Source organism: Danio aesculapii, chromosome 18 (genome assembly GCF_903798145.1).
Source record: "Danio aesculapii chromosome 18, fDanAes4.1, whole genome shotgun sequence".
NCBI classification, from domain to species: Eukaryota; Metazoa; Chordata; class Actinopteri; order Cypriniformes; family Danionidae; genus Danio; species Danio aesculapii.
Genome location: NC_079452.1, coordinates 48,212,810 through 48,239,342, shown reverse-complemented (window position 1 = coordinate 48,239,342; position 26,533 = coordinate 48,212,810). Strand labels below are relative to the sequence as shown.

Here is a 26,533-nt window from a genome sequence, read left to right as displayed (position 1 = left end):
AATCATTTTTTAGCAAAATACTTGATTTTTATTTTAATGGTGAGGTTTTAGTCATTTCGTTGATTCCAATTTTCTTTCAGTCTAGGTTTCTTAATTCTTTCATTCATTTTCTTTTTAGGTTTAGTCCTTTTATTAATCTGGGGTTGCCCAGATTATGAACCCGGAATGAACCGCCAACTTATCCAGCATATGTTTTACACAGCGGATGACCTTCCAGCTGCGATCCATCACTGGGAAACATCCATACACACTCATTCACACACATACACTACAGACAATTTAGCTTATTCAATTCATCTATACCACATGTCATGAGTGTCGAGGAAACCAGAGCACCCAGGAAACTCAGGCAAACACAGGGAGAACATGCAAACTCCACACAGAAATGCCAACTGGCCCAGCCAAGGCTCGAACCAGTGACCTTCTTGCTGTGAGGCGATTATGCTGTCCACTGTGCAACCGTGCTCCCGGTTCTCTTAATATTTATCCTAATATTTAATGAACAATAACAGTAATCATATAAAAATATAAGGTCAGCCTGCATTCACTCAGCTCACTCACTTTGTTCAAATGTTGAAAGTGTAAGATCAATTCCAAAAGAACGCAGGAGGGCATTTCTGAGAAAATGAGAAATAAAATCCATGACATTTCACACACTTATATGACATACGATTATGAAACAGATGCTGCTGCCTGCACAAATACACAGATGTACAATCATAAATCTGTATCCGAGTCATGAATCTAAATGGAATTTACCTCCTGTCGCTCCTCAGTACGGGACGTGTTAAAGGTGATTTAGGAGCAACAAGTGCACCTCCTGGTGGACTGTAGAAGACAATCCAGTAGCAACAACATTTAATTTAAAACTGGACAAGAATGATTCAAACTGTAAACTCCAACATGACAAAAATGTGTTTATTTTACTGTTTATTTTGAGTCATTAAAATATATATTTATTTATATTTTTGAAATAGTATATTTGACTTTATGGTTAAAAATAAATACGTTTTTTTTAACCCATTTTCAACCACTACCATAAATGAATTTTATCCAAAGAACAGCTCAATTATTTCTTCATGATGTTCTTTTTTCTGAAGTGGGCTCAGGACAAACACCTTTCAGATAGTAAACCCAGAAGATGCCCTGTCCATGGCCCTCCATGCGTGGGCATGAAATTGTCAGCTTTCCACAACAGGGGCCTTTGGAGCCCGTAGGAGGGCCGTCAAATATAACCTGTATGTGCTGAGTTTTTTGAGCCGAAATTGTCTCTGCTCCCTTAACGATGAAGGCGGGATTGTCTACCTGGAAGGAGAAGGTGGTGGTCTGCTGAAAGACGTTCTTGAAGGAAATGGACACACTGGAGCCTAAGCTGATAGCGAAGGGACCCTGAGCTTTAGGAGGGGTGCAGGTGCCATACAGGGGGAAGACGAACTCCCCTCCAGAGTCTGAGGAGATTGTGAGCCGACTTTGGATGTCTCCAACCTGGCAGGGCTCGAAATGGACCCCAACGCTGATTTCTGTGCCAGTTTGATTCCCCGCTGCTGCTTTAATGCTCTTTTCCACTGTGAAGTTTGGGCTGTCCGTCTGAGTCAGAAACATCATTTGAGAGAAACGTTTATGGACTGTTTTTGAAATTCCAATTTTTGTTCATGCAGTGAAAATGAATGTTTCAATATTGCTTTACACCCAACTCACTTTCACTGTATGAACAAAAACAATTGAATCATTCTTTAAAATCTCTCCTTTTATGTTTTCTGCAGAAAACAAGAAGCTCAAACAGATTTGGAATGACATCAGGGGGAGTAAATGACTACAGAATAGTCTTTTTTATTGGTGTGTGTGATCAATTTATATGCTGTAAACACAAATATAAAATCTTCTAGATGGTAATGCGAAAGAGAAGGCTCTTACCTTGCAGATATATTCAGTCTTGACGCGAGAAAAGTTAGTGAACTTCGCTATGCCACTGTGTTTGCTGCCAAGTGCTGCTGTAAAATATAAAGGCTTCTCATTGGGTGCAGACAGGGCCTTGATCTTAAGATCATAGATGAAATGTCCCAGTTCAGCAGCATATAAAACCAGCCGGGCTGTGGACTCTCCTTCATACAGAGGTTGATATTCAAATGCCAATGAAACCTAAGCGACAAAAAACTGCATTAAATACCAGGATGACCACAGCAAAATAGCCTTAATTAAACTTGTTGATATTAATTAACAGTTTACTTATTTATTTCTTTTTAAATGACCCTTGACATGGGGCGACACGGTGGCTCAGTGGTTAGCACTGTCATCTCACAGCAAGAAAGTCGCTGGTTCGAATCCCGGCTGGGTCAGCTGGCATTTCTGTGTGGAGTTTGCATGTTCTCCCCGTGTTTGCATGGGTTTCCTTCGGGTGCTCCGGTTTCCCCCACATTCCAAAGACATGCGATACAGGTGAATTGAATAAACTAAATTGGGCGTATTGTATGTGTGTGAATGAGTGTGTATGGATGTTTCCCAGTAGTATGCTATTACTATGCCAAAATATATTTAGAACAACATGAGGGTGAGAAATATTTTTTTTATATAGTCGACTACCACTTTAAACAAATTAGAATGTATCCACAAATGTTTAGACAATTGTTTATTGACTTGTTTGTATTTTTAAAGTCCTTTTCACCTATTACACTTAACCAATGTCATACATATCTTTTCTAATGCCTTATTTTGATCAACAGAAATGTCCTCCTTCCTCTGTACATGACACAAAATCATACATTGCATTAGAGTTCAGCAGATAACTTACATGGCAACTCTTTCGGTTCCTTAATGATCTGTTCATTTTTGTAGGGAGGAATGCTTACTAATGACTTTGTTGTAATGGATAAAAGCAGTTAAGGGAGCACTTAAAAATATAACAGAAAATATTTTATGACAATCTTGGTGGTTTTCCCTGTAACCTGTGCTCGAATTAAGGGGGGATGCGGGCCTTATGAAAAAAAAAATGTCAAAAAGCATCCCCTTTGTAAAACCACCATCTCCTTTAGATTAACAACAGTGTGTGTAATGTAAAAATTTTCATGAAAATTAAATATTAAAATTCTCTATATATGGTAATTTATGACTATTAACAACGACGACTAACCAATCAGAACTCAGTATTGTAATAAGGCGCACAAGCGCAATACAGTTCATTGCATCATTTCGCGCTATTTTCAAAATGTCTAAGAGAGCAGTTCAGACGCAACTTTTGGCATTCTTTAAAAAAAAAAAAAAAGAGAACAGAAGGTACAATATTTAATTGTCTAACATTATAATAGTATGCTGTACCTGCCTTGCATAACTACATTTCAGAACAGTTTAGGCGGCTAAGTGTAATTTAAGCTGTTCTATATTCACTGTAAAACACAGTTAACTCCACCTACTGGCGGTTTTGTTGATTTAATCTGATAGTAAGATGTTCTACCAGATATTATTTCAGTTTACATTAAAAAAGCTCATGTAGGTGAGCCACATAAGGTAAAGAAAAGGTTGCAAATAAAAGGTAAATTTATATTTAGTCAATCAAGCTGTTGCTGGTACTCAAAAACTTACATTGTCAATTAATGAATTGTCCCTTTTAATTTCATGATTTTCTTAAAAATGACATGCTTAAGATTGTTAAAGCTTGGTGGTTATTTAAAAAAGCATTTTCTCAAATTAAAAATGTATTTAGACCTATTTTGTTATCACTGGGTGTGTGTAGCTACAGGACAAGTCCAACTTTTTTTTTACAATTCGACCACTGCCTGTAAACCTGTTCTGGTTTGACAATGTTCCTTTTCTGGACTTTAAACATCTCTGGATTGCTCTTAGATTGCATCTAAAATATCTTAATTTGGGATTGGAAAGACATGAGGGTGAGTAATTAATAACAGAATATTTAATTTTGAATAAACTAACCCTTTAAGGATTTTATTGTAACTGAGTCCCGGCCCCTAGTATTTGCAGGCAATGGGTCTCATTCACTAGCCATACATACGCACAAGTTTATGCATGACATGTGCACACGGACTTGTCAGAAATAAATCATGTTTCATCAAAACTTTGGTACTAAAATTTATTCTAAATTTATGAAACAATAAAGAATAACTGATACCGCACGTATGTAATAATCATGTACTCCCAGGCCTTATAAACATCTATAAATAACCCTACATATAATTAGATATGTTATTTACAGGGTGAATGAAATGTAATTAGCTGCAGCTGGAAAAAAAACTCAGCATGAAAGCATCCAAACTATTGATACAGTGTGGTTGCCCAGCATCTTAAAAAAATGCAGTCAATTCCAAGTCAACAAAAATGCAATGTTTTACCTCACACTTTCAGGGTTTTGGTGCCATAATTTTCTCTTCTTACGGTCTCGTGAAGTGCTTTGAAATATGCATTTTTATTTGATGTTTGACGTAATCTCAACCGAAACACAAAGGCAGAGTGGGTCATAGTGTAGCTCCTCCCCTTTTAAAAAAAACAGCCAATAGCTTTTTGCTTTTTCTCACAGCTCTGCCAGTGAGAGTGGTTGTGCTCAAGTGCATCAAATAAAAAGCAAATAAGAAGCATCTTGAAGAGGGCGGGGCATGTCAGATACCAGACAGCATTGGATTGGTTATGGTTTGATAAGAAACTGTAGTTTGAGGTGACATGAATAAAACCATTGATCTATTTAGGCGGAGGTGACAAACTACAAGCTTTACATGTTTATATCAGTTTTTTATCTTCTTAACTTGCATTTTGTCACTGTTTTGAATCACACTCATTTATAGATATCCTAAAAACTAACAATACTGATTCTAACATCTGAAAAATTTATTTTAATTTCATGGGACCTTTAATTTATAATTTGACTTCTTTTAATTTTCTCTGAACAAGTGCTGCTTTGGGGAAAGTCCTTGTATGTAGCTGGTTTGGGCGTGTATTATGCAAAATTACTAACCTTGTGTATGCGCATACTTATTGAAAACACTCCAAATTCACTAACAGAAGAACAAGTTTAAGAACAAACTCATGTGTGTACCCATGTGTTGCGAATTAGTAGGAAAGTTTTCATCAGAAGTTTAAATATGCGTATAAATACGAAAAACGTACACAATTATTAGTGAATGAGAGCCAATGTCTTCATATATCAACATGTGCATTTGAAAATTGACCTACCTCAGAGTGAGCGGGCACAAGGAACTGTGGAGGAACATTGATATCTGAGCTCTGGCATTCTGCAGTGAAGGACACGTCCACAGGAAGAGGGTTCTCCACCTCTACAGACCCTGACGTTACCTGTCGCACTCGAGTTGCCATTTCTATAGTCCTGATCACTCCTGGAGCCATTGCTTTAAAATTAAGATTGTAGAACAGATATTCGCCTGTAGTCTCGTTCTTAAATGTCACCTGTGAAAGAGAGAAATATGATGTTTAATGAGCCATAAATTTGTTTTATAACCAAAGTAGGGTAGGATGACACTTGCTTTAGCACTGTACAACCCCTCTTTATAAGTGAAGAAGGAGAGTTTGTAACTCTTGGTATCCAGTGCTGGCACATCAACGTATTCCAGGCCCTCCAGAGAAACAGTGTCATCTGAACGATCTGGTTTGATGAGCTCCCTCACAGCACGAAACCTGCACAGCAGGACATAAAACACACAATGATAAAACATAGATTATACAATGTAGCAAAGTAGCGGAATCGAATTTGCAACTGAGGCTTTAGAATTGAGTGAACGAAAGGTTTTATGATCATTACAAGCCATATCCCATGAGGCAATGCATTGTATGGCTGTTTCATGGGTATTTTCAGGATTAACAATATTTATGCATGAGAGCATGTTTATATGTAACGCATACAAACTATGGCAAGAAGTGTTTATTAATCAGTATTACACTATTTTCATCGTTGAGATAATTTAAATTCTGTCTGCGAATTTTATGCATGCACATCTATACAGTTTTGTAGAATTGATAGAAAAAGAGATTTTTATTTGTAAGTAATTTGTATATTACATGTTTTTTTAAATACTGTACTGTGATTATTACACTTGATGTGTGGCTGGATGCACTTGGAAAAATCTGACATTGCATTTTTTTGTTTTGTTGCGATATATATTGCGATATGAATATGATTTCACCAGATGATTTGAATAGCCTCTATTTGGAAAAACTTCATTAATTAGATTGACTGGGGTGATCAGGTTTTTTTCCATGCAGTGCATCTCCATGAAATATAATAAACTACAAGCATATTTAAAAATGACCGAGCAAAAGAAAGTTGAATAAATACTGATTTATGGTTTTTTGGGGAGTCTAACAATATTTAATTATAGAAATTGAACTATCAAACATAAAATGGTTAATATTAAAAAATAAAATAAAAAATTTATAAAATCTTCTTTATTGTGTCATTTTTAATAAATAATCTAATCCTGCGATGTGACTATTGCAGATACACACATTGCTATTCAATGCTCAATCGTTATATTGTTCAGCCCTACTTGAATGTATACGTTTCAGCACTGATGATGTACCTCTGAGGTCTGGACAGCCAGTTGTGAACAGGTACTGACTGTGTGTGTTGAGTTTTGCATTTGATCTCTTCGGTTATTGTGCCTTCAGCCTTCGGCGGCTCAGCTGTGCCTTGCAAAATGTACATTATTCCACTGCCATCAGGAAATGAGAAAAATGCAGAGCCCTGCAACACACAACACAATACAGGGTTAAAAGACATGCATTTCATGCTAGCAGTGTGCTTAAAACATGTTAACATGTTCAGACATCTCACCCTGCAAATACTTATTTCAAGGAGGTACTCCCTCGACCTCCATTTCTTACTTTATTTATCTTAAAGGTCCCATGAAGTGCTTTGAAAAATGCATTTTTAATCAATGTTTGACGTAATCTGAACCAAAACGCGAAGAGAGAGTGGGACATAATGTAGCTCCTCACCTTTTTAAAAAACAGCCAATAGCATTTTGTTTAATCACCGCTCTACCAGTGTTTGAGCTCAAGTGCATTAAATGAAAAGCAAATGAAAAGTGTCTTGAAGGGGGCGGGGCATGTCAGATGCTAGAGAGCATTTATGGTTATGATTTGATGAGAAACTGATGTATGAAGTGACGTGAATAAAACAGTTAACCCATATAGGCGGAAGTGACAAACTACAAGCTTTACATGTTTATATCAGTTTTATATCTTCTAAACACAAATTTTGTCACTGTTTCAGAGAACTCTAGCTTATAGATAACTTAAAAACTAACAATACTGATACAAACATCTAAAAAAATTTATTTCAATTTCATGGGACCTTGTTATCTCTTTACGATAATATGCTAAACATGCTACAAACATGCTATTATTATCATGTTAATTCATACAAACAACATTTACTGTTAGAAAACTTTCAACAAGTATGTTAAATGTATGCCAATGTGTTAACCATGTCAAACAACATGTTAATTCTACTTGGAAAACTTTCAACATGTTAATTCATGATAATATGTTCTTCATGTTAAAACATGCTAGCATCAAGCTAATTCAAGTTAATAACATGATCACTCATTTTCCTTCAGTATATTCCCTTCTATCAGGGGTGATCACAGCAGAATGAACCAACAATTACTCTGGCACATGTTCTACCAGTGAATTCTCTGAAACCTAGCCCTGAGAGTGCACTAACTCGAGTCCTAAACCCTGACAGTGTTAGGTCACAGATTGATTTTAAACTATTAATATTTCTTTTTAAATCCTTAAATGATCTGGCACCACCTTACGTATCAGACCTCCTACATGTATACATGTAGGGCACTAAGGTCTTCTGATCTGTTTATACTTTCTGTACCAAGGTCTCGGTGTAAGCGAAGTGGGGAACGGGCTTTTGCTGTTATTGCATCAAAACTCTGGAACGGGCTTCCTCCCACATCAGACATGCTTAATTCTATCTGTTTTTAAAAAGCGTTTGAAACTCCATCTTTGTTCTTTAGCATTTAAGTCTTTTTAATTGTTGAGGGCTTTGCCTTATGTTTTAATTGTTATGTATGTGATGTAGGTTTTATTTTAATTTAGTATTGATTGTGTTCAGCACTTTGGGCAATGTTGTGTTGTAAACAATGTGCTATATAAATAAACTAACTAACTAACTAACTAACTAACTAACTGAAAGTTCACACACTCTCATGCGATACGGCCAATTAACAGTTTTGGAGGGAAACTGAATCACCCAGAGAAAATTAATTAATTCCCACAATTAAAAAAACATGCTAGTAAAACATGCATACAACATGCTAACTTATGGTGGAAAAACATCCAAATTAAACTCAAGTAACGAAGACAAAAATGATAACATAATGCTAATAACACAGCAGAGGGAAGTGAAGTCATTACTATTGGAAAATGTCTAAATTTGTTGCAGCATTAGGCGAACACTATAATTGACAGTTGGTGTGGGGTTTTTATAATGACAATTTTGACATTTGTTTTTCACTTTAATAGTTTCTCCAAATATAAAAAATAATGACTGGAAGATCCTTCTTCTTGTCTAGACAGTGTCACACCTCATGCTTCTCCCCATCTGCAGTCATGACCAGCGGCTTGTATGTGATCTCATAGGTGTTCTGTTGAGTAGGCTCAGTGAGGAGAGTGGGTGGCCCGCTCCAATGCTCTCCCTCTATGACACATTTCAGAGTCCACTGCTGGTTAATGCGGATGGGCAAAGCCAGAGACTGTGTGCACTGACTGCGCACCTGACATACGAAATTCACCACCTGCTTGCACAAAAGAGGAAAAAGAGCAAGAAATAGACAGTAACATGATGAACAGTCCAGCCTTTTAACTTTTCAACATTTTTCTTAGTAAATATGCAACGTTCAAGTACTTAGTGAAGGAAACTGGCACACTGTAGCATTCAGTGTTTTCTTCAGTCTATTACCTCTGTTGCGACTGGTGGGACAATGCAGGAGCCAGTGAGAGTGAGTTTTAAAGATTTTCCCCCTTCTACTGTACAGCAGAGATTGTCATAATGGAGGTCTTGTCTCAGCTCTGTAGGGGCAAAGGTCACTTCAAGCGAAACTTCCATCCCTGGGGTGATGTAGCCTTCAGCTGGTGAAATGGTGAAATCTGGAGCAAAACTCTTTACATCCCACTTGAATCTGAAAAGAATGAGGATAAGTTCATTTGTGCTGTACATTTGACATGGTATAGTATTGTCATTTAAATTGATTTACAGAACCAACTGCACATTTTAGTATTCACCATTCACCAAATTTGAACATTTTCTAATTATTCACTGGAGTCAGAAGTTTGGGATCAGTAAGGTTTTGTTTGTTGTTTTAAAAGAAGCCAATTTTGCTTATCAAAGCTGCATTTTAAAAGAATAAAAATATCAACACTTTCTGAAAACATACCGGTATATACTGTACATTTTTGGAGAGTGCCAAATACGTCCCAGGAGGTACGTTTTTTGACAGTCTTTGTTTTCACGAATCAACCAGAGGTCGCTGTGTACACCTGTGTACAGATCTCAACTTTCTCTCACGAGTGCCATTCGCGCCTGCTGTTACTGTGTAATTTCTGCTGTTGACTGACTGACTGATTGACTGATCGATTGACTGACCCACACTCCTTCTTTACCACTCCTTCTTTACCTTACCAATAGTGTTTTCAAAAGCTCCAATTGACGGTAAAGTCTAGATCAGCAGCAGGAAGTGCGATATGCACATCAATATAGCAGCATTTTTTAAGACACTGTATAACAATAATTCAACTTTTACAGTACTGTGATGGTTGGGTTTATTGTTGGGGTGGGGGTAGGTGTTAAAAAATACAAATTATTGTGTAATTTAATAGATAGCATAAATAATACTCGGTATAACTACTGTTTTTACGTTACTGTGACGGTTGGGTTTAGGTTTGGGGTGGTGATGGTGGTAGACGTTAATAAAATATATATATATTGAATAAATAATATAAATAACTCTTGTTAACTTAGCACTAACCTTATCCGATCTAGCAACAACCCCGATTGACCTGTACTAAATAATTAAAACCATTGGTTGAGAGTTCATCGAGAAGTTTTACGCCATAGGGCTGCCCATACAGACAGTATTTGATTGGAGGACAGTCATTTAGGTCTCGTGACATAAAAAAAGGGTGTGAGAAAAGGACACAGAAGGAAGGACGTACATTAATTTGAACCATGGACTACAAAGTGCTCGACGAGGTTTTATTTCTTTTCTCTCGTACAAGTGCTGAACAGGTAAAATTTGTGGACTGTGGCTCAGTAGACGGAAAAGTAGTTGATTGACATCAAGCCCTGACAGCTTCACAAGGGACAGTCCTACACCATTAATGTAACCTTCAGCAGCAGAGTTGCAAGTCAGACCAGTTCCATCCCAATTGACGATGGGTGCAAATCTGGGATTCAGTGTCCGATTGTTCCACAGAAACCTTACAACTATGTCACCGAGCTGCCAGTCAAGAATGAGTATCCAGCAATAAAAATGGTTGTGGAATAGGAACTAAGAGACCACTCAGGCAAAGATTTATTTTGCATCAATTTCCCTGTTCGGATTGTGAGCTGAAAGCCAACGCTGAAGCCAAGATAAAATGCTTAAAAAGGGATATTTTTAACACTTTTTAGATTTATTCTAGTAGATTCAGATTTTATGATTATATTATTATCTTTTCTAACCAGGACAGATTTGATTAATTCAAGCTCTATTCCTTCAAAGATTTTATGCATGAACATGTACCTTGCACCAATGTCTCCTGAGTTGTGCATGATAATACGACGAGTGGCTTGGCATCGCTGGACCACAGCCCCAAACTGTAGGTAGTCAATGTCCAGCCTGACCTCCACTGCCTGGCAGCAGCCCTTCATGACCAGCAGGGGGCGAACAGCACCTAAACACTCCAACTGCAGCTCCTCTGTGAAGGGAGGCATGCGCTGCTGAGGAGAGAAGAGAAGCTCTACCACACAGCGGCCACCTCCCTCTTTAAGTGTTACCTGGCCATCTGGACGCACTGACAAGATCTGAAGAGGGAAAAAAAACAGATTCTTTTCATCTGATGTATGCTGTTTGGATCATTTTTAAATTATGATGGAGAACATGACAATCAGGTTTTACACAAGCTTGTGGACTACACGAAGCTGAAAGCAGCTATCAGAGCAGCAACAAAAAACAAATGTAAAAAAAATAAGTGATTTTTAAAATGTATATTAATTATTATTCTTGTGATTTTAATTAAAGAATGCAAAAAATAAACAATTGTATATACTGTAAATACACTGTAAATAGACTCCATTCTATATACTATACACTACTATTCAAAAGACTGAAATTTAACTAATCAAATCAATAAGGATACAATAAATTGATCAAAATGACAGACGATACATATTTTTAAAAAGTTAAAATAGATTTCTATTTGAAACGAAATATTTTTTTACAAAAATATTAAGCACCCTGGACCCTATATCATACACACAATAAGGCACAAGACACGTTTAGTGTAATTTGTTGTTATTTTTTCAGCTCAACACAACTCAAATTTTTACATTTTGAGCTGTTACATTTTGCGTTGTTTAAATAGCAAATCCATTTGCGCCACTTTGTGGACTCATGCATGTTCCGGTCTAAAAAGGAGATGTGTTAAAGCGCATTGTTGGCGTGTTGATACTGTATTTTGAGGAACTGAAATAGATTGTGCCACTGACCAACTGAAAGCTGGTCTAAAGTCCAGCGCAGATCATGTTAGTTTTGCGCTTATGCAGGTCCAAAACGTGTACACATTGCTTAATAGACACAGGATGTACAGCAACACACAAATATATTTACCTACTAAAAAAATTAAAGGATTAAAATATTACAAATAATATCTTTTTCTACATGAAGAAAAAAACAACCACCTTCATGGCTTCTTCATGTCAGGGAGGGGGTTGGTTTCAGTTATTCATAACAATGTGCATATGTTTAATGTTATTATTATTAGTAGTAGTATTTAGTATATTTATATTTATAAATGTTTTAATAAAACAAGTTTAGATTTGTCCACCTGTCAGGTTTTGGAGACGTATGTATCACCATATGGGGCATAAGAATAGGACGTGTGTTTGGACATAACTTTTTGACCACACTTGGTTATTATTGTTCATTTATTCATTTGCTGGAAATTAGAACTGAATTTAGAAATAGTTTTGAAACAAATCTTTGTGCTTAACAAATGAATGCAAATATGTAGGTTAATGGATGTCTTCAGTGGAGTGAGTTTCCACCATTTCCTAACTCCACAAATGTAAAGGAGTAAATTAAAGAGTAAAAGTAAAGTAAAGAGAAAGTAAAGAGGCTGAACGGAGGAGGCTCGTTCTTTATCTTTGCGCTGCAGATGGTTTGTTTAACTGTTTTCTCGCTAGTAAAGCATTCAGTTTTTCCACTTACAAAGTCTACCATCTAAATAGCAAATGCACCATGGCGCTATACAAGTGACTCTTAAAGAGAATGAAAAACGAAACTCTGATTGGTTTAATGCACTATATGCTCAAAACACACCCATAACTCATTTAGAGAATAAGCACAACCCTGTTAGACCATGCGCCAGGGCGCAAAACACATTTTTCCGTCCTTAAAAAGCAAAATTGGATTCAGACATGCCCTTAATGCTTTCGAGCCTTACACTTTAGACTTTGTGCCGAGATTGTTAAAATAGAACCCCATGACTGTTTTAAAGACACATATTAAAATAAGAAATGTTTTTTGAGCACCAAATCACCATTCTACAATGATTTCTGAAGGATCATGTGACACTGGATTAAAGATGCTAAAAATTCAGCTTTACCATCACAGCAATAAAATGCGGTATAGGTGAATTGGGTAGGCAAAATTGTCCGTAGTGTATGAGTGTGATTGAATGTTTCCCAGAGATGGGTTGCAGCTAGAAGGGTAAAACATTTGCTGGATAAGTTGGCGGTTCATTCCGCTGTGGTCAACTTTTTGTTTGATCAAAAATTTTTTTCAAAAATCTTATCAAATTCCCAAACCCTATACTTTTAAATGTGTCCAAGTGCAAGAAACTGTACTGTATACTTACCTTGGAGTACTGCAGAGAGTTATCAGAATGTCTGTGAAGACAAAAGGTCAAGGAACAGTGGCTGTTATTCACAAGGGAAACCAATTTCCGACTTTGCTGGCCAATCTGCAGAGCTCCAAAATTGACCACTCTGTGTGCCGAGTCCTCTAAATCAATCTAGGACCAAAATAAAAACAGTGGAGGATAAATATCTGTACATCCGAACGAAAGATCATATTAAAACTCCCAGACCCTTTTTATCACCTTCATCTCAGCACCCTGTCCCAGGATCTCCACAACTCGTTTTGCACACTTATTCATCTCAAAAACCACCTTCTCATGGTAACGAACTGCTTTACGTGGGTAGAATGACATAAGAACCTCCACAGAGCCACCAGGAGGAAGTACCAGAGGGGTAAAGTTCACTTCCAGGACGGTTGTGTTTGAGAACAAGCAGTCTAGACTGAATAAACATCACTGTGTTATAAAAACTAAATATACAATTTTACTTTTAAAACTGTTGAAAATCATCTACCTGATTCCTCCACTGCTTCTGTTGCTGATCACCAGTGTGTGTGTAGCAGGGCTCATACCAGAACAATATGTGAATTGCATTCCAAAATTATGCTTGAGGAAAGAAAATTCCAGATCTGGAGCTACAGCTGAACCCATCAAGGCACAACAGAATTTCGGACCATTCTTTATCTACAAACAGAGGAAGGAAAGTTATTAGCAGAACAATCATGTAAATAAACTGATCTTAATCTGCAATGCATAAGTAATCTTTTGATTTTAGAATTTCCAATTCATTTGCCTATGTGGAAATGACTCCATTGCAAACAAATGCTTTTCTTTCTTACACTCATCGGCCACTTTATTAGGTACACCTGTCCAACTGCTCGTTAAGGCAAATTTCTAATCAGCCAATCACATGGCAGCAACTCGATGCATTTTGGCATGTAGACATGGTCAAGATGATCTGCTGCAGTTCAAACTGAGCATCAGAATGAGGAAGAAAGGTGATTTAAGAGACTTTGAAAGTGACATGGTTGTTGGTGCCAGACGGGCTGGTCTGACTGTTTCAGAAACTGCTGATCTACTGGGATTTTCACGCACAACCATCTCTAGGGCTTACAGAGAATGGTCCGAAAAAGAGAAAATATCCAGTGAGTGGCAGATCTGTGGGCGCAAATGCCTTGTTGATGCCAGAGGTCATAGAATGGCCAGACTGGTTCCAGCTGTTAGAAAGGCATCAGTAACTCAAATAACCACTAGTCACAACAGAGTTATGCAGAAGAGCATCTCCGAACACAAAACACTTCCAACATTAAGGCGGATGCCTACAACAGCAGAAGACCACACTGGATGCCACTCCTGTCAGCTAAGAACAGGCAACTGAGGCTACAATTCATACAGGCTCACCAAAATTGGACAATAGAAGATTTGAAAATCATTGCCTGGTCTGAAGAGTCTCGATTTCTGCTGCGACACTCGGATGGTAGGGTCAGAATTTGGCGTCAACAACATGAAAGCATGGATCCATCCTGCCTTGTATCAATGGTTCAGGCTGGTGGTGGTGGTGTAATGGTATGGGGGATATTTTCTTGGCACACTTTGGGCCCATTAGTACCAATTGAGCATTGTGTCGATGCCACAGCCTACCTGAGTATTGCTGCTGACCATGTCCATCCCTTTATAACCACAGTGTACCCATCTTCTGACGGCTACTTCCAGCAGGATAATGCACGTTGCGCATGTCATAAAGCGCGAATCATGTCAGACTGGTTTTTTGAAACTGACAATGAGTTCACTGTACTCAAATGGCCTCCACAGTCAACAGATCTCAATTAAGTATAGCAATAGAGCACCTTTGGGATGGGGTGGAACAGAAGATACGCATTATGGATGTGCAGCCGACAAATCTGCAGCAACTGCGTGATGCGATCATATCAATATAGACCAAAATCTCTAAGGAATATTTCCAGTACTTTGTTGAATCTTTGCCATGAAGGATTAAGGCAGTTCTGGAGGCAAAAGTGGGTCCCATCCAGTACTAGTAAGGTGTACCTAATAAAGTGGTAGGTGAATGTAGTTGTTGCCTTGTTTCTAGTTCAAATATCTAAAAATACTCAAATCAAGAAACATTTTCTAGACAACCAAATAGTTTTGTCCTGTTTTCAAAAACATGTCAAAATGGATATGTTTTTCCTATTTTACCGCTTTTACAAGATGTAAGATAAGTCTTAGCTGCAAATTAGCTGGTTCTCCCTGCCCACTGTTCCCACGTGCATATCTGTATCTCTGCTGCATCACACAACAGCAGTTGGTTACAGAGACAGCAATGAAGCAAATGAGGAAGATATTCATTCCAGAGTAAAAAAAACAATAAAGTTTATTTGATGTTATTTGTTGTGGAGTTTATTCAAGCCTTTCTGCAACGATGAGTCACAAATGCTGTTGCAAAGTTTGCAGTACACACATGCACCACACATAACTTTGCACTGTTTTTGCATGTATAGTTGAGGCAAATATGACAGGATACACGTTAATATACACTGCTATATTGATTATGCTACTGTACAAAATAAACTCCTGTTGTGTGCTTGAAGCATTCTCTGACGCAAATCCAGCGATTATCGTTATGAATTACATATCGATTCTATTGTTGTTTCTTTATTACAAACATGCAATGATTTAAAAATGTTTTAAACTCGTGAAACTCATTTTTGAGGTGCAGCTGATCACAGAGAGTTGAAACAGATCTTTTAATTCCAGTTTTGTCTTGCCTTATGGATATGATTATATGCGTTACTATGGAGACATGTTAATATGCAGTTGTCAGTTAATTCGGTGGGTGGGGAAAACCACATTCCAATATCACCTTGTGGTGGGCCTCAAAATTGCAGGGATTTGGATCCTATTTTAATGTCAGGAAATTTTGAAAAAGAGACTTCTTGTCTTTATATTACTTCAAAATGACTGTGGACACACTATACCTACACACAGTTCGGTCCAAACAGCTTTCAAAAGATGATTTTGCATCATAGGTGCCCTTTAAAACAAGCTAAATAATCTGCCAATGGTGTAAGCAAAATCATCTTGTTTTTCTTTTGACATAAACTTATATTGCTTAATCCATGGGCAGATTATTTAGCTTGTTTTATGGAAAAACTCACTTAATTTTGTCATATTATTTCTTGTCATATTATTTCTTGTCATATTATTATCTAGAAAATGTTACTTGATATAGGAATTCTTTAGATATTTGGACTAGAATCAAGACAAAAATATGTGTAAGAAATGCATTTGTTCACAGCGTAGAAATAATAAACAGCTGTAAACAGATAACTACTTGCACTACAAACAATTGTGTTGATGGCAATACATAAAAAGAACATTATAATAAAAAAATACAAGCAACATCAAACAATATAAGTTTTTTATGGTTAAAAATCAATGGAAGTGAATGAGATTGGAAGTCTCAGACCAATAAAGGTTCCAATGGCTGTGCCTGACACGTACATAAAATAATAAGGTCAATAAGAAGGTGAGGGTCTACCTTAATGGACAATGTCAGATCTTTGAGTACACATTTCCGCTGTGGACAGAAGGTCACGGTGAGAGAGCTCTGTCCACCAACAGCCACTGTGTCTGATTTGGGTTCAACCTGCAGATGGAGCTGGAGTGCTGCCGGTCCAGATAGATCATACTCAACATCCAAACTGAACTTCCCAGGATTAGAAACCACAAACGTGCATGTGGATTTATTGTTTAGCTCCACCTATTTTGGGAAACAGATGAGAGGAAGTGGCAGAAAGCTCGATCTAAACGTTTTGTGTTGGAACTCTACCACAGATGAATCTATCACAAAGCACACACACGAGGTAAATGACTTCACATAAATTTATACCCGTTTGAAGTCCACCGGATGGACTTGGTTTGATGAGAGCTCTGTGATGGATCTTTCAGGGCTCTCGTATCGCACGTGGGCATTCATGCTGTAACACTCTGCTTTCACATTCATGGTCAGCGGCTGGAGCTTCCTCTGCACTGTGACTACTAGATTAAATGCCATATCTCCCTCCCGAGTAGGAGTGATCCATATGACCAACGGGATCCTAAGACAATAAAAGATCAAATTTTACACAGTATTGATTTAAATAGATATTAATATGTTAAGTCTTGTGAAATAACATGCCTATCTTTGGGTGGAATGGTTCCCTCCATAGGATCTAGCACCAGTCTGTCCTGGTAGCCCTCAGAATGGCATGAAGACTCTTGAACCATGAAATGGAATGGTTGGTCTTCTCTATTCACCACAAAAACTGTCTGATGAGCTTCACAACCTGTACACAAAGACAAGATGACCCCTGCTTAGAAGACTGACATACTGTTTGTTACCAATAATAGTAAAATTAGGATTAACAGTTCCATTTAAATAAATAAAGTTAGAATAATGTTGGACAGTCCAAATTATGTCCAAAGTCCCTTTAAGGCAAGTCATTTCACTTGGCGGCCAACTTTGAAACGCCTCTCAGGCTGTATGCTAGGACATTCTGTTTGACTAGGGAAACATCAAATTGTCCAAAATTGCTTGCCAATCTTACAATTAAATTTTATACTAGGTATCAACAGTAAAAATAAACAACAACTGTCTCATTCGTTTCATTTCTAAACGTTCGAATCACACAAAATCTGCAGAAATACACGGTCCGAGCCCCTCCCTCAGAAAAACACCAGTCTATCGCGATTAATGATTGGCTCTAGTCTTGGATGTCATAATTTATAATAATGTCCATACAGTGAAAGTAAGTAGGTCCAAGGTTATTTTGTATGGAACATCAGTCGAAACATTTATGCATACATGTCTGTAACATCATAAAGGTCATAGTTTTTTTCCTATTGAATAAACTATCCCCTTAAAATGGCAAAACATAGTATTTTATTGAAGCCTTACCTAATAGCAAGCTTCCCAGATTAAGGTGGGCTCGATCAATGTAGACTACAGGTTCATTAGTAGTGCCCACCAGCAGGAAGGGCAAAGACAAGCTGTGTTCAGGGATAAAGAAGGTCCAGAAGGACTCTGCTAAATCCAAATTGAGAACCTGATACTCAAACGAGACCTAGAAACAGATATTAACAGATATTGATGCATGTCTAAAGAGCATAATGTTTACACTATGTTTCATTAAAACCATAACAAATCACCTTCACTTCTTTTCCCGGCTGAATGGATTTGCTTGGTGTAAGGCAACTGAAAGGAGATTTGCCTGAGTCCTCACATCTCCAGATGAAAGAGTATGGCTTGTTTGTAGGATTAATAATTCCAAATTCCCTGACAGACATAATATATGAAAGAGAAAGATCAATCATTGTTTATAATAATAAGTCAGCCATATATTTAATTAGGGACAAGGCTGTCAGTACACCCTATATAGTACACAGAACAGTGAGTACACTTCTGTTTAAAAGTTTGGAGAACTTTTTAAAATAAGTTAATACTTATTTTCAGGAAAAACAATTTAAATTGATCAAAAGTGATAAAAATTATTTGACAGATTCCAGATGTATTGAATGTTCTTTTGAAGTAAAAATGGCTGCTGAAATTTCAGCTTTGTAATCACAAAAAGAAGCATTGCCTGGTCAGAAAGTATGATTTTCAGTACATACTTTTTTTATTTTTTTATTTTTTAGTCTAAACTAAACTTATCTTGACAAACTACATATCATAAGGATATCATGTATAATTTTCAAATGTGAACTCAAAAAGTGGGGTGACAGTTAAGGAGTTAAGAGCCTATGACTGGAGCTTTATTATATATTTGCAACATTTTTTTAAACCTACAGTAAATAATGGAGTGTCTGGCTTTTATTTCTTAAACAGCTATGTTGGAACATACATCCCATGCTCATACATTAAAAATAAAATATATTAAAAGATAAATGTTTATAGACCATTTTGAGGGATGTAAACAATAACAATGATGCTAACGTATTTCCTGTTTTACTTTTTTAATTTCCATAGTTCCCGAGAATCCAAAAAGAGCCACATATTGACAAATAATGTTATGATAGCAGTTTTAACAATAAGATTGAATTGCCTTTTGTTTCAGATATGAAATAGTTTGACAACAAGCAGGAAATGTTTATGGGCCAATGATATCTATAATATTACTGCTAACATTAGATGCATACAGTATTATCATTTTTCATGCCTATTATATTTGATGATTTATTATTCATCAATGTAATTAACAATTTCAGAGTGACTCAAATTCAGATTTACCTGCAGACAGACGTGCCAATGCCCACTGAGGTGAACTCTATAACCCTGGTATTGGGGTCCACCACAAGTGGACTATGGGGCTCAGGGTTCCGCCTGTTTCCAGTGAGGTAATCTGAATCCTTGAGGTGGAAATGACAGTATGGCAGCAAACAGCGCCCATTTACAGTAAATACTGGACTCTGGTTGTCCTTTAGATTAGGGATGCTATAATAATAAAATGGAAGTGTTTCTACATTAGCAGATTCAAATAATAAGTACATCAAAATCCTCAATCAATATTCTTTTATCCATTAGTCATTCATTCTAACAAACGAACATTCTATGTGACTGACCGGCAGATCAAATTGGCCTCAAACTCTGCCACCTCCAGAGGGGAGAACCGAATCTGGAAAGTTTGACTCTTTCCTGGGTTGATACACCCTACAGCAGGCTCGACACTGAAGGGAGGAAGTTCTGGGTCTCCAATCAGCAAAGAGGACACACTCTGCAGAGAGCTTGCTGGTCTCTCTGGTGTCCTACTGCCTTGAGCCGAGCGGGACCCCCTACCTGATCAATAAGATGTATTTTGATTACATTAGTTTTATTTTATTTTTCCTGATTGTTCAAACTACTTATGTAAAATAAGCTGAATGAACACAAATCCACTAATATTTGTAAAACAATTAAGCTAACTCAATTCCTTTATGTTGTCCTAACACAAATCAATCCCAGGATTTTTACAGTGAATAAACCTAATTCTCTAACATAACATGCATAAAACCACAATGGAAACGTTTATACCTCCATGTTCAAAGCAAGCCATCTTTCCATATGTCTCCATTAGAATCTGCCAGGAATACTCCAGTTTAACAGTGCCTTTGTTCTCCATCTGGAGCCTAACAAACACAGCATCATTTAAGAAGTCCATCCAGGCTAATTTTAGTCTGTTATGAGTGCATTTATACTTACTGAAAAACTCTGGTCTGGTACAGCATTGTGTCTTTGAAGCGGATGGGTCTATTATAACACTGGAACTGGACATAATCGCATGTGGCACTAACTATCAGCTCAATCTCTCTTGTGGAGTTTTCTACCGCAGAGTGAGGAGGTTCAGGGTCTGTCACTGCTTTCTGATCACAGAACAGATACAAGAGCATAAGCACTTTATGCAGTGTAAGATTTCAGCATTTACAGTGTATGTGATTTACTGTAATGAAGGTTTTACTATGGAAGTGTAAACAATAAGGTGATTCTGACTGTATTTGTCCTAATTATGAGCTAATTCTTTATAACTCTCGAACAATTGTAATTTTCTTGTAACTTTATTTCTTGTAATAGTTACTACTTTATTTCTCTTAACAGAAACACTTTCAACTGTGAATTGATATCTAAATTGCAACTTTATTTTTTAGTAAATCAGTACAATTTAGTAAATCTTTTTCCTTTTAACTCTAACTTCAATACTTGTAACTGTAACTTTCATTCATTCATTTTCTTTTCGGTTTAGTCCCTTTATTAATCCGGGGTCGCCACAGTGGAATGAACCGCCAACTTATCCAGCACATGTTTTACGCAGCGGATGCCCTTCCAGCCGCAACCCATCTCTGGGAAACATCCATACACACTCATTCACACACATACACTATGGACAATTTAGTTTATTCAATTCACCTTAATTTCTTATAATCAAAACGTTTGTTCTCAACATTTTACTTGATATCTCACCATTTTCGAAAGGTCAATATGTATCTCACAAACTGTGAATACTTAAAATAATGTCAAGATTATGGGAAATACATTTGCAATTTAGATATCAATTTGCAACTATAAGAAATATCCACTAACTGTAATAGGAAAAGTAGCCAAAAGTAAAAGTAAATTAGACTTTTTTCTTGTAATTGCAACTTCATTACTTGAATTTGTAACTTCACACACAGTGCCATGCACAGACTCTTAAATGAGCAGGTGCTCACAGGGCTATGGTGACGGTCGCGAAAATCATGATACGTCATGATCACGCTAAGTGGGGGGAGGGGTGGGGTAGTGACAGTCGTGAAAATCATGCTAAGTGGGGGGTACAGGCTGAGTGGGGCACTTCAGCCAATAAGAGCAGAGGGGCAGTGGCTCACGGCCCTGTTCACACATCACAATTGTAGCTTCATTTCCTATTGCACTAAGTGGTTATTTCTTTTGATTGCACATTTATATCTAAATTGCAAATGTATTTCTCATAATCTTGACATTATTATATCTCACATATGTACATTCATTTCTCATAATCATGACTTAATTACTTATAATTGTGACTTCATATGTGACAAGTGCAAATTAATATCTCATCTTTTGTAATCGCTAGTTTATATACAGCGGGGAAAATAGGTATTGAACACGTCACCATTTTTCTTAGAAAATATTATTCTAAAGGTGCCTTTGACTTGAAATTTGTAGAAAGAAAGAGATGTGTAGAAAGGCAGTGAAAGCCTGGACAGCAGCTGAAATCTTTCAGTAGTTATTCTGCAACTCTTTCCTCATTATAAATTAATATTAGCTGCTTCAGTCCAACATCTACAATAGCAAAATAATGAAGATGAAACAAGGGCAGATATTTTAGTAAGACAATGATCCAAAACATACAGTAGACAAGGAAATCCTCAAATAGTTTCAGAGAAAGAAAATCAAGCTGTAGAATGGCCCAGCCAATCTCCTGACTTGAATCCAATATAAAATACAAATTAAAGATCAGATTTAATAGACAAGACCCAGACAACTATCAAGATTTTTATATAAAGTATTAAATGTGTTTCAGTACTTTCTCCTTGTGTCATTTCATTGTTGATACATTGTTAATAATTCTCCTTGTGTCATTTCATTGTTAATACAACAATTTTTTTTATTTTGTTTGATTTTATGTTTGTATTGTTTGGGTTTTTACCAAAATCTGGTTCAATTCTATGTCAATAGCTCCTTTAGAAATTTTATTCTTAGAAAAAAAACATGACATGTTCAGTACTGTAGTACACTTGAAACTTTAGATTTTAGAATGGTCAAAATGCATCTCACAAATTGTGAGTACTAAAATGACTACTGTTGAAATCTATCAGTGATTCTATGAAACTCACCTTCCGCTTAGTTGGCTGCTGTGAAGACTTATCTACGTCCACCCATTTAACAGTTCTGTGACTATCATCCCAGTCGGGGACCTGGTCTACAGGCTGCTGAAAGGTAATACTGCTGAGTGTACATTTTATTGTTTGTGTGTTCAGCATAAGGGGCTCCTCTGAGCAGAAGGTCACTGTCACAACTTTGGAGCACTCGGCATGCAAATGGCCAACTTGAGGAGAAAAGCTCAGCTGTGGGCTATTGGGAAGCCATTCAAAGCGCAGCACCTTGGAGCTGCTTGGGTTTGTCATGGTGAAAGTTTCTTGATAAGTGCGGCCCACGTGACAATCTCCAAAATCCAGATGCTCAGACAGACCTGGGAAAAGTAATTAGAATTGATAATTACCATATATTGTATAACACTATTAGGGTTTCAAAACCGAAAATAAAAATGTAACCCTTGTGTATTGTTCAAACTGACTACTCTTTCATTATGTTAATGGGTGTTTTTGTCCCATTGACTTCCATTATAATAACGTTTTTTGGTTGCAAAGCCATGACACCATATAATCATGCATTCTTGATTGTTGGTGGTTTTCCCTGTTAGGAGAAAATGTTGAAAGTCATTTTTACTGTTGATCATGTTGGAAAATCTTGCCAATTCCATGCATGTTCAATAAAAAAGGTCAGGAGAGGATTTTCTTCAATGTCTAAATTATTAGTTATTTATTCGATACAAATGAATAATTTGAGGACAGAGCTCTGGGTTACATTACCCCAATGCAATACAAAAATTACATTCAGGAGGTTCACAAATAACTTACATTTCTCTGACTGCAGCATATACTGATATTAACAGATGGAGTTTTGGTGTAACGTCACTTATCAGTCATTTGGCTGTTGCACGCAAACATACTTCCTCTTTCCGCAACCCTTCTCTGCATACCAGAACTGAACAGTTAAGTGCCTCTTCAATATATTTCACAACTTCTACAAGCATTCAGCTCCTAGACATCTTGTTAGACAGAAGTCTGGAGCAAGGCCCCCCGCACTATATTTATTTCCCTCTTGTCAGCAGTTCCTTCTAAGAAGTATGCAACACAGTAAGAAAGAAGGAGTTAGTTTGGTTAATACATGGTATCATACAAAAGAAAAAGATTAATCGGTTGTTAGTCTAAACATGGCAACGCAGTGGCGCAGTAGGTAGTGCTGTTGCCTCACAGCAAGGTCGCTGGTTCGAGCCTCGACTGGGTCAGATGGCGTTTCTGTGTGGAGTTTGCATGTTCTCCCTGCGTTCATGTGGGTTTCCTCCGGGTTCTCTGGTTTCCCCACAGTCCAAAGACATGTGGTACAGGTAAATTGGGTAGGCTAAATTGTCTGTAGTGTGTGAATGAGTGTGTGTGGATGTTTCCCAGAGATGAGTTGCAGCTGGAAGAGCATCCGCTGCATAAAACATATGCTGAATAAGTTGGTGGTTCATTCCACTGTGGCGACCCCAGATTAATAAAGGGACTAAGCCAAAAAGAAAATGAATGAATGAATAGTCTAAACATTTAATTCTAATAAAAAAATAAAGACACAAAAGTAATAAAAATAAATTCCTTTTGCCCACAATCATTAGTTTGCACCATTAACAATTGGTGTTAACAATTACCAATGATCAATCAAAACATGTCATAATAAAGGAAGCCAATGGGGCAATTAGCCACCAACATAACGAAAGGGTCGTAAATTTGGCCAGACTGTATAGTTGAGTTTTTGAAAAATTACAAAACATTTTCCCAAAATATGTGTCAAACTAAGATTTGTCCCTGAAAATCCTTCCATTTGCTGAAACACAGAGAAAGTTGTTGCTGAATTAAGACTCAAAATCCTCTCAAAGTGGATGAAAATAAGCTCAACAGTACACAAGAATTATGAATGACATCCTTATTTCAGTTATGCTTTAGAATGTTTAGAAAATTCATTGTGACTTACTTTCAGTGCTTTCCTGCTGAACTCTGTTGCCAACATTCTCCAGAATGATGATGTCATGGTAACCCTCACCTACAATCTGCACCACAGTCTGATCATACTGGTTATCCTTAACCATTAGCTTCATGCTGGCTTCAAAACTTTGAGCCACCTTCGGATGAAACCCAACCAAGAATTCCGCTTGCTGGCCAGCCAGAAGCGTCATAGAGGCTACATAAGCAAGCTGTGCATCTGAAGAGAAGCAAAAAATGCCACATACATTTAGTTTTAATACACTTGTGTTGGATATCTCATGCTAACGTTCTGTTTATTTCAATTTACTGCTTATGGTTGCCTGTCGCGAGCTAAATGTTCATACACAGGCCATAAAAGAAATAACAGTTTGTTCCTTCTCTTGCTGCACTCGGTGAAATGCAATGACCATAAAGCTTCAAATGACTTAATTAAAATTTAAAGTTATTATACAGCTTTCTAGAATGCACAAATCTGATTGGTCAATGACTGTATTCATCTGGACAAACACAACTGCTTGATGTGAAGTTACCTATCGCACTCTGTTTTGTGGCTCTAAACAACCTCCTAAATAATCAAAGGACAAACAATATAATGAAACTGAACAAGGTCCAGAAAATATCCTGCTGCTTTTGATAGATTTAAAGCTCTTATTTGGAGTGAAATTAATGTAGATTTGGTGGGAACACATTTTATTTGTGTTTAATGGCTTGCCTTTTCCAGGATCACTTTCCATGTGTGAGGAGGCTAGTCTGCATACAGTTCCAGGAGCAGCATTTAGAGTAAAAACGTCTGGGAGATATTGTAGAATAATGCTAACCTGAAAATTAAACAATGGATTATTCCAATGAATATTGACATTCAACTGTAGTTTAGTCAAACAAATTCTTATCTTACTTGTGCAGGCACATTACTGTTGTTCTTGATCACTAACGGAAGAGTTTGCCCTCGTCCCACCAATAAGCGCTTAAACTGTAGCACTGGATGTCCTTGATTAGTCCTCTGAACAGGTTTCAAAACAGTGATGCAGGGCAAGTTGCCTTCACCCATTAGATCAAACACCAGAGCTTTGGGTCTGTGGGCAGAAACTTGACTATGGACAAAACAGAATGAGAAAAGCCTCAACAAACTTTAAACAAGCATCTAAACACTTCAAACTTACATTGAAAACAATAACCTGGTATAGAATGTGCAAATCTGTGAGCTTAAAAAACAGTTTAGACTAAATAGGAGTTACTGTACTGTGATATTCAATCATCATTTTAAATTGTCCACATTTGTTGCGCAAGAAAAATACAAAAGATTTGCTGAATAAAAGACATTCATAATTTAAATAAAAAAGCTTTTTGTTGTTATTTACAATACAAAACTTTTTCAGAAGAGAATACAACCAACCCAGGCTCATTCTGACAACGTACCACTATTTACATTTCTGGAGAGTGCCAAATATATCCCAGGAGATACGTTTTTTGGCAGTTTTTGTTTTCACGAATCCACCAGAGGCTGCTGTGTACACTTTTTGATATCTCAAATTTATCTCGCGATTGCCATTCGTGCCTGCCGTTCTCACGTAAATCCAGCACAAGTTGCTGTTGACTGACTGACCGATCGACTGACCCACCATCCTCCTTTCCTAAGCCCAAGCAATAGTGTTTTCAAAAGCACCGATTGACCCCAACACCCACTTCCCCTCAAACCCAACCGACAGTTCTAAAAAGCAATCCACATTCTTACCCTGTTGTTATTGTTGTTATATGCTGTTATATTGTTACCCTGTTTTTGTCTATGCTCCTTGTCAACTCCTCTCTGCATCTCAAGTCCGCTGACGTAGATGGCAAGCTACTGGACAAACTGGTCACAGTGGAAAAGCCGTCCATACGGAGGTAAGCGGTCAGCTGGTAAGCGTGAAAAAGAATGGCATCATACTGCTCCGTAGCGTTCGTTTTAAAGATGAAATGCAGCCATACGTACTTCTGGCTACATAATTCGTGATCTCCAGAAATGTATATAAGGGTATGTTTTTAGAATGAGCCTATGTTGCATATAACAGAACGGGTACTGTAACATTACACTTTTTAAAATAGGCTTATTTTACAAGTCCCCTAGTGTTAAACA

At 37.2% G+C, this 26,533-nt stretch overlaps 1 protein-coding gene across 1 annotated transcript in view; it reads right to left on the bottom strand.

Annotated features, from left to right (window-relative positions):
- Nucleotides 1-1,025: 1,025 nt before the first annotated feature.
- hydin (HYDIN axonemal central pair apparatus protein) overlaps nt 1,026-26,533 on the bottom strand; it is a 145,276-nt gene continuing 119,768 nt past the window's right edge. The window contains exons 58-81 of the mRNA XM_056478776.1: nt 25,316-25,511; nt 25,133-25,238; nt 24,410-24,637; nt 22,453-22,808; nt 20,303-20,463; nt 20,135-20,229; nt 19,687-19,900; nt 19,355-19,558; nt 18,277-18,403; nt 18,026-18,191; nt 17,267-17,414; nt 16,979-17,186; nt 16,628-16,849; nt 13,604-13,773; nt 13,333-13,531; nt 13,090-13,245; nt 10,755-11,035; nt 8,933-9,152; nt 8,559-8,768; nt 6,537-6,700; nt 5,484-5,634; nt 5,176-5,406; nt 1,915-2,139; nt 1,026-1,587 (exon numbers count right to left, since the gene is read on the bottom strand). Coding sequence (XP_056334751.1) covers nt 1,078-1,587; nt 1,915-2,139; nt 5,176-5,406; nt 5,484-5,634; nt 6,537-6,700; nt 8,559-8,768; nt 8,933-9,152; nt 10,755-11,035; nt 13,090-13,245; nt 13,333-13,531; nt 13,604-13,773; nt 16,628-16,849; nt 16,979-17,186; nt 17,267-17,414; nt 18,026-18,191; nt 18,277-18,403; nt 19,355-19,558; nt 19,687-19,900; nt 20,135-20,229; nt 20,303-20,463; nt 22,453-22,808; nt 24,410-24,637; nt 25,133-25,238; nt 25,316-25,511 — 4,948 coding nt within the window. The 3' untranslated portion in view covers nt 1,026-1,077. The remainder of the gene's footprint in view (nt 1,588-1,914; nt 2,140-5,175; nt 5,407-5,483; nt 5,635-6,536; nt 6,701-8,558; nt 8,769-8,932; nt 9,153-10,754; nt 11,036-13,089; nt 13,246-13,332; nt 13,532-13,603; nt 13,774-16,627; nt 16,850-16,978; nt 17,187-17,266; nt 17,415-18,025; nt 18,192-18,276; nt 18,404-19,354; nt 19,559-19,686; nt 19,901-20,134; nt 20,230-20,302; nt 20,464-22,452; nt 22,809-24,409; nt 24,638-25,132; nt 25,239-25,315; nt 25,512-26,533) is intronic.